This window comes from Crocodylus porosus, unplaced genomic scaffold, assembly GCF_001723895.1.
Source record: "Crocodylus porosus isolate Cpor-Errol unplaced genomic scaffold, CroPor_comp1, whole genome shotgun sequence".
Taxonomy (NCBI): Eukaryota; Metazoa; Chordata; order Crocodylia; family Crocodylidae; genus Crocodylus; species Crocodylus porosus.
In genome coordinates, this window is record NW_017728886.1 from 38408100 (window position 1) to 38416251 (window position 8152).

An 8152-nucleotide genomic window follows, 5' to 3' on the forward strand; every position below is an offset into this window, starting at 1 on the left:
GGGGACCTGGTCACCATCTATAAACTCTCTAGGGGGGACCAGAAGGGTTTAGGGGAGACACTGTTTCCCCTAGCACCCCCTGGCATGACAAGGAACAATGAACACAAATTATTAGAAAGTAGATTTAGATTAGACATCCGCAAGAACTACTTCACAGTTAGGGCTGCTAGGAGCTGGAACCAACTTCCTAGGGAAGTGGTGCTGGCTCCTACCCTGGGGAGCTTTAAGAAGAGGCTTGATGACTATCTGGCTGGACTCATTTGAGTCCAGTGTTTTCTTCTGCCCAGGCTGGGGGTCGGACTTGAAGATCTACAAGGTCCCTTCTGACCCTACTTCTGTGATTCTATGATTCTATGAAGTCTTACTCTTTTATATTACTGGAAGTGTGGGGGGTATGTTTTTTTTCAGGGGCTGTGGGTGTGTGTGTTGGACGTGTGGAGTGTGGGGGAGGGTGTGGGGCATGAGTGAATGTGGGTGGGTGGGAATGTGTGGATGGGTATGGGGTTTGTGGGGGGCTGATGGGTGTGTGGAGGGGGAGGGTGGCTGTGTGTGTGTGTGGGTGCATGTGTGTGGTGGGGTGAGTGCATGTGCAAGTGAGTAGGGCTTCCCTAGAGATGCACAGATATGTATATGGGGGGCTGTTTTTGGGGGTGTGTGAAGAAGGGTGTGGGTGTGTGCAGTGTTTGTGGGGTGTGTGATTGTGTGTGGGAGAGGGTGCGATTGTGGGGCTTGTGTGGGAAGGTTTGAGAGTATGATGGGGTATGCATGGGAGCCCCCTTTTGTGTCCCCATGAACTGGTTAGCCCCTGCTCCCACCCTGAAACAATCCAAAGCTCTCATGCCCTGTGGTACCTCCTTGCCACTGATAACAGCGCAAAGCCCCCAGAGCACCCCATGCCTGTTCTGCACTGCTCAGAAACCCCACAGTACCAGTGGGGACCTGCACATGCAGCCTTGATTTGGCACAGCACACCCCGTGCCTGCTCTGGACTTAACCATCCAGGCTCACCTGCAGTGGTGCTGGGTAGAAACTGTTGCTCAGCATGGGGAAAAGCAGCCCCCCTCCCACCACTGCTGGGCAGTTCTTGGTGCAGCCAACTGGATCCTGCACTATGCTGGGCTGCCCACATCAGTGCCCACTCTGGGCTGCCCAGTGCAGCAGCAGTGACAGCATGGAGCAGCCTCAGGGCAACCTGGGAGGCAGTAACGCAGGGCAGTCTGGCACGGGCTCCAGGCACCTGCACCAAGAACTGCCCGGCAACGGTGAGGGGCAGGGGCTGCTTTTTCCCTGTGCCAAGCAACAGTTTCTGCGCAGCACTGCTGCCACTGCTGAGCCTGGATGGGTGAGTCCGGAGCAGGCATGAGGCATGCCAGGTCAGGGTTCCACACGCAGGTTCCCGTCAATACCATGGGGCTTGGGGCCAGTGATGGTGGCAGCCAGAAGGAGACACCATTGCCTGGGCTGCCTAGAAAGGCAGTCCAGCTGCGGAGCTGTTCCAGCCCCACCTTATGCACAGAGGATGGCAGAACGTGCCATGGCCAGGCGGCGACTGGGCCAGGTGGGACCAAAGGACCCGCTGTGGGCTGGACAAATCCCCTCTGCAGGCCATATTTTCCCCACCCCAGGGCTACTCACATGCTTAAAAATCAGTGCATGCTTAATCAGGACATTAATGATCACTTCTTAATTGGGATGGGTAAGAGAAGGATCTGTAGCATGAAAAAAGATCCCTGAGGTCTAGTAGCTTGTAGTTTTTCATTACTTCAGCAACACATGACCTTGGTACCTGTCATCCTTTTTGGATGCTCTTCCTAATACTCATGGCATGGATTATTTTATCCTGGTTCAATGCAACTGTCTGTTTGCTCTTTCAGGAAGACTTCCACTCTGTTTATAAATCAAAGCTATTTGAATTTCCTTTGGATAACCTACCAGCAGGTATGATTTTTAAAAAATAACCTCTTCTTTTTTGTCTTGTCTTAGTTTAATACCAAATTTGTTAATCATATTTCATGTAGTTAATCTTTTCATTTACTTGATTCTTCTTTTTTGTTCAACTAAAAAGGTTTGGAAGAAAAAATAGCAAATCAAACTGCACCTGAACTTTTGTATCACTGAATTTTTAATAAAGTCTTTTAAGTATGGACTATGTTTATGCTATTATACATAAAGCAGATGCTTTGCAGTCTAAAGGCTATTGAAAATAATTCCCATTTGCTAGATATTGATGATCTTTGGTTTCCTCAACCATTAGAGAGGAGTAATCTGCTGGTCCTTGCATGTGTCAAGGTGCAGAACCTTCTAAGTTTTATCCAAGTTCTGGTTCTTAATGTCTATGCCTCAGTTTTCATCTCTATAACTGGCACATACAACAAGGTTTGCATGTTTTGAGGTTTACTTGCTTAGTAACGGATACTGAAAATGGAAGGGTTAACTTTTAGTACACATGTATCTCCATAAACACTTTGTATTATGTAAAGAGTTAGGTAATGTTTAAAAAATAATGTTTTTTTAATAAAATTCTAAATTGAAGCTGAGAATTTAATAAGGCATAGAAACATTGTCAAGTGTATATTGGTTTGCAAATATAATTTCCTACTACATGCAGTGCATCCTAGATAAATCAGATCTGCCCCACCCTGCTTGTTTCTTAAAGAAAAAAAATGTCCAGTGTTGGTGTTCTACAATATTGAGATACAGAAGGTATAAAGACTGGGGCCTTCTTGTGCTGAATTTTCCATAGACATGGATGAGTCTTGGCTCTGGAGGGCAGTGTTCTTTTGCTCATTGATTTGTGGGAGAAGCTGCAATATTCATAGCACCAGTGAACTTCCACCACAGGCTGTAATGATTAAGTTCCCATAAAATCTACTTTGTAGAAGTTTTTTTTCTAAATAAAAAGTGTCCTTGGTAGATTTGCTTATGTACTGTTGGCTAGCACACTGTAAGGGGAATAACTAGCTCAGAACTTAGTTGAAAATTCATTATGAAACTGACTATACACATGCATCAGAGGTGGTTACTCTCTTCAGTTGTGGGGAAAGATGCAAAATGGCTTTATAAACCAAACAGCATATCCAATATGAGGCCAAGTAATGGCGTACACTTCTGTGTGGGATCTGTTTGCCAGGATGCCCTCTAACATAGCCAAAGATAGGGTGACTGCTGAGTTTGAAAGGAGTCTTTCTAAAGGGGTTACTAGAGCATGAGGCATATTGGAATTAGACTTGGGTGTCCTCTGGGCAAAGGGATTTCCTTGTGGGAAGCATTGTTTTTTTTACGTATTTGGGGAAAAATAAATATCAATTTTGATTTTTTTATGATTTTGAGAAGCAATTTTTTGCAAGCAGCAACCTGTTACCTTCAAAGAAAGTGTCACATAAGACTTGCCACCTGTGACATTTTCACAAAAATCTTGATTTGGTTATATTTTGCTGACTTTTGTCATCAAAACTCGAACATTGTTGGCTTTACCACCAAAACCCCCATGTATGCAATCTGAGATAGGGAAGGGTTGCCAATTGATCAGCTTGTGGAATATGAATGAAAATAGCATTTGTATACACATACTTTGGCATGAATATGACACTAGTCTCATGCCTGCTTATGGTACTTTAGGATCTCACATATAAACAAATTAAAGCAAGAGAATTGGATAACATGTTATAGATTCTGTTAAACTCTCTGTCTGCCCCTTCTGCATTCACACGCAATGTTGAACACCTGCCCTGAATTTCAGATGAAAGATTTAACAATTGTAGAAGAGTTAGGTTGGGCTGGAAGGCTTGCTGTCCTGAGTGATAGGCAGGGAAGCAGAGGTGGATGTCATGGGGTGGAGTTATAAAGTTTTGGGTTGTCATCTGGGGGAGTCTATTGTTGTTTCTTATTTTGTGGTTGTTTGTCTTTTATTGTAAGCTTCCCTGAGCCTTTCTGGATAGGGTGGAATATAAATAGTTACCAATTTTATTTTCACAGAACACCCCAAAATTTTTTCATTCTCTGTTGTTTATGTTGATTTTTGTTTTAATCAATAATATATAATAAATATGTATGTGTAACTTCCATTGCCTGATATGCATCTGTGGACAGCACCAATGAACCATTTAAGGGTAAAATTCTGGTCCCATTAAAATCAATAGCAAAGTTCTTATGGACCAGAATTTTAAGAACATGAGCTTTTCTGTCCTTATTTCCTTTACCTGGTATAGTACATTTGCAGTTAGAAGTATACAATATTTCTGACTTTTTGTCTTTTTAAAATTACTGTAGCTGGACTATTTGTCTAATCCCGTCCTATAATTAGGATGGATATTATACGAAAAAAAAGCATATTGCCATGTTCTTTATATCACTAGTATTTCTCTTCTTCTTATTGATCTCATTTGTGAAACTTACATGCCCTGAGAAGTTTTATCCTTAAGGTCAGGATTTTGTTCTCATCCTTTTTGAGTTCTCTTCCTCAGCTAAGATTTTCAGTCATAGCTACATTGTGAATGTGCATTGATATATCAAGAGCCTTTTATGCTGGCAGTAATAAGCTAACTTCATATCAGTACTAATAGAAGCTTACAGTATTCTATTATGGTATTGGCAGCATAGCTTTTTATTTTCTTCTGTTCCATGGAAATTAATATATATATATATATATATTGTTTGCAAATAAAATATACTGCAGTGTGTGATGACCTGCAGATACTCCATGCTACAGTGTGAATCTGTCAGATTTTGCTGAATATGGAGGGTTATAACTTTGAAGAGGAAAGCTGCAGGGATAACTCAAGGTGCCCCAAAAACTGATTTAGTCGTTTGAATGGTGGCAGAGAGGTGCGTAATATGTCTTGGTACAGTTCAAGGGGTATGAGTTCAAACTGTGCTCTAGGCTCATGCTGAAGATCACCTGCACTCAAATGGGTACCTGCTCTTTCTTGTGGGAAATAAGGTGGCTGTGGTAAGGCCAGCTATAGCACTCTTTTGTGTGCCATGGCTGAAGAAATTGCTATATAAATGATCATTGTTATTTTATTGTTAAAAATGTACTATTACCACTGGTTTTTTCATCAGAATATAAACATTGAAATTAGTTCAATATTTATATAAATTTATAATTATAAATACAAATTCTGAAATACGCTTTGGTAACATGGCATCAATGCTTAGATTGAATAGACAATTGGGTACAGTGAAAATATCAAAAAATACAACTGTGCCCCCCCAGTACAGACCTATACATTTCAAAACTGTTAGTTTTCATTCATTGTGAGCTCTAGAGATTGACTAGGGGCTACCTCTCAGTGGCCACCATATCACATGTTAGCTAACAATATTTTTAAAGACGATCCTGTCCCTTTTATTCTCTCCTGGCAGAATATGCTATGCTTAGAATTTGAGTTATAATATCACAGCTAAATATCTTCAAATATATTTGCTCTTCTGTAAGACAAACTGAAAGAGAACAAATAGAATAAAGAAAAAGGACCTGACTCTATGAACATGACCCTTATATGTGACTAACTTTAGTCACACGAGTAAAACCATTTAGTTTAAAGGAGTTACTTATAGCAGTGAAGTAACCTAGGTAAGTATTTGCAATCTTGGCTCCTAGTTCATGAACTATCATGAGATAGTGTTATTTTATATCTAGTCCTGGTGATTATGTTTTGTTCAATCCCAGTGGGAGAGAAATATGTATGAAATTTTTTCACAAAAATGTGGTGTAATCTCCACTGTTTGGGTGAAATAGGCCAGTCATCTGTATTTTGATCTTATGATTTTTATTGTCAGAAGCAATTTGTATGGTCATCCTTGTTACATTGCAGCGATTGTAGTCCTTTCAGTTTCTTAAGCTACATTATCTTTTCAGCCTGGTGTTTGATTCATGTGCAGAAATGCTGTGTTTCATGCACCGCATATGCAGAATCACCAGAAGTGGAAATGTGAGAGATGTTTAAGACTAGATGTGCAACCAAATGTCTTATGATTGCATTACAAAGCCAAATTGGGGGCAAAGATTATTTGAATTGAAAGTGCCTTGCTTTGCACAACCCTAGCCATAATATTATTCCTCTCAGTCACATTAAGACCAAATTGAAAACCTGAAAGAAGATTTCAGCTACTGATAACTAAAAGGATATTCAAAAGTTGGAACAAATGCAGAGAAGGGAAGCTAGACTATTAATGAGGACATAGTATTAGATGAGAGATTGCTGGAATTAAATACCTGTAGCCTCAAAGAAAGGTGTTTAAGGACATAAGAAAATTAATTAATTTGAGACCTATTAATGCAAGAAAAAGCCTCTGTTTATATAAAAAATATTGGAACAAGGAATGATAAATCTAAAATGAAAGAAGGAAAAATTCAGGTGGGAAATTAAAAATGATGAGGACTAATGTTGTCTCCTGTTTAGTTCATGCTAGTCTCCTCATCATCTCATGACTTTCTCTACGTGTTACATGCATTCTGGAATTACCTAGTTAATTGTGCGAATTAACTATGGTGCCTTAAATGTTTCAACCAACTATAAAGTTATTGCTGGTAATGTGTAATAACTTTATAGCTGGTACCTATTCAGGTTTAATTTGCATATGTAGACTGTGCCCTGCGGCTGGGAGCCCCATCAGCTGTTTGGAGCCTCAGCAGTGGGTGCCTATATAGATTGTAAGGCCGGAAGGCACCTTGGAAGATCATCGGGTCCAGCCCCCTGCACCAAACAGGAAAGATAACTGGGGGGGTCAGGTGACCTCAGCAAAGTGACTCTCGAGTCTCCTCTTGAAGGTTTCGAGGGTAGGTGACTGCACCACCTCTGGAAAGAGCTTATTCCACACTCTGGACACCCTGACTGTGAAGAAGTTTTTCCTAATGTTGAGCCTGAATTGATCTTCCAGGAGTTTGTGGCCATTACTCCTGCTTTTCCCCTCGGGTGCCCTGTTGAACAGTTGCTTCTTTAGTGTAGTGGTAAGCTGCTACCAAGTCCCCTCTCAGCCGCCTTTTCCTCAGGTTGAAGAGTCCCAGATCTCTCAGCCTTTCCTCATATGGCCTGCCTTTTAAGACTCTGATAATAAGGGTGGCTCTTCTTTGGACTCTCTCAAGCTTGTCCATGTCCTTGTTAAAATGTGGTGCCCAGAACTGGATGCAGTACTTCAGTTGGGGTCTCATCCGTGCTGAGTAGAGCAGAAGAATTACCTCCTTGGTTTTGCTGGAGATGCACTGATTAATGCATGCCAGAGTATTATTTGCCCTGCTGGCAACAGCATCACACTGCTAGCCCATATTCATACTGTGGTCTATTATTACTCCCAGGTTGCTTTCATTCATGGTGCTAGTCATTTTGGTGCCGCCAAGCCTTTAGGTGTGTATGCACCTTCATGCCTGGAAGTTCCCAGCTGAGGCTGGCGACTAGCCATGGGAGCACATGTCCTCACAGCTGGAAGCTCTCTCAGCTGACAGGGTCCCCACAACCGGAGCAGAGCTGAGTGGGGCAAGGGCAGATGCAGGCTGCCCACTGCAGGCTCAGGGCTCCCCACCTTGCTGCCTTTTCCTGGTAGCCCTGTGCTGGCTGTGTGCCCCCTGCCTGCCTGGCAGGAGTGAGGGCACAACTCCATACTGTGACCACCCCTGCTGCTGCTGGTCAGGCAGGGGGCACATTGCCATGGCAGTGTGGCCAGTGTGGGGCTAACAGGGGAGGAAGCCAGGGCAGGGAGCCTTGAGCATTCAGTGACCAGCCCACATCTGCCCCTGCCCCATGCATAAATCTGGGGGGGCACATATGCCCATATGCCCCCTGGGGGGGGTGTGCAGTGGTGGGGAATCGCCCCTCCATGGACGAGCTGCCCATGGCTCTGTCCCACTCCCTGGCCTGGGCCCCATGCCCCAACCCGGCTGGGCAGTACCCCCACCCCCTGCCCCACTCCCTCCCTCACCATGGGGGCTTATAGTTTCATAGTTTCTAGGGTCAGAAGGGACCTGAGCAGATCATCTAGTCCGACCCCCCACCATCGCAGGAAACAATACTGGGGTCAAACAACCCCAGCAAGATGTTCATCCAACCTCCTCTTAAAACCCCCCAGGGTAGGAGCCAGGACCACCTCTCTTGGAAGTTGGTTCCAAATCCTAGCCGCCCTGACAGTGAAGTAGTGCTTCCTGATATCTAGCTTA

General features: G+C 43.3%; 1 protein-coding gene across 1 annotated transcript in view; it reads left to right on the forward strand.

The window, feature by feature from the left end:
• ADAM22 (ADAM metallopeptidase domain 22) overlaps positions 1-8152 on the forward strand; it is a gene marked incomplete at its 5' end in the record, with an annotated part of 198603 nt that overhangs the window by 113791 nt on the left and 76660 nt on the right. Inside the window, one exon of the mRNA XM_019532849.1 lies at positions 1875-1938. Within this exon, the coding sequence (XP_019388394.1) occupies positions 1875-1938 (64 nt within the window). The remainder of the gene's footprint in view (positions 1-1874; positions 1939-8152) is intronic.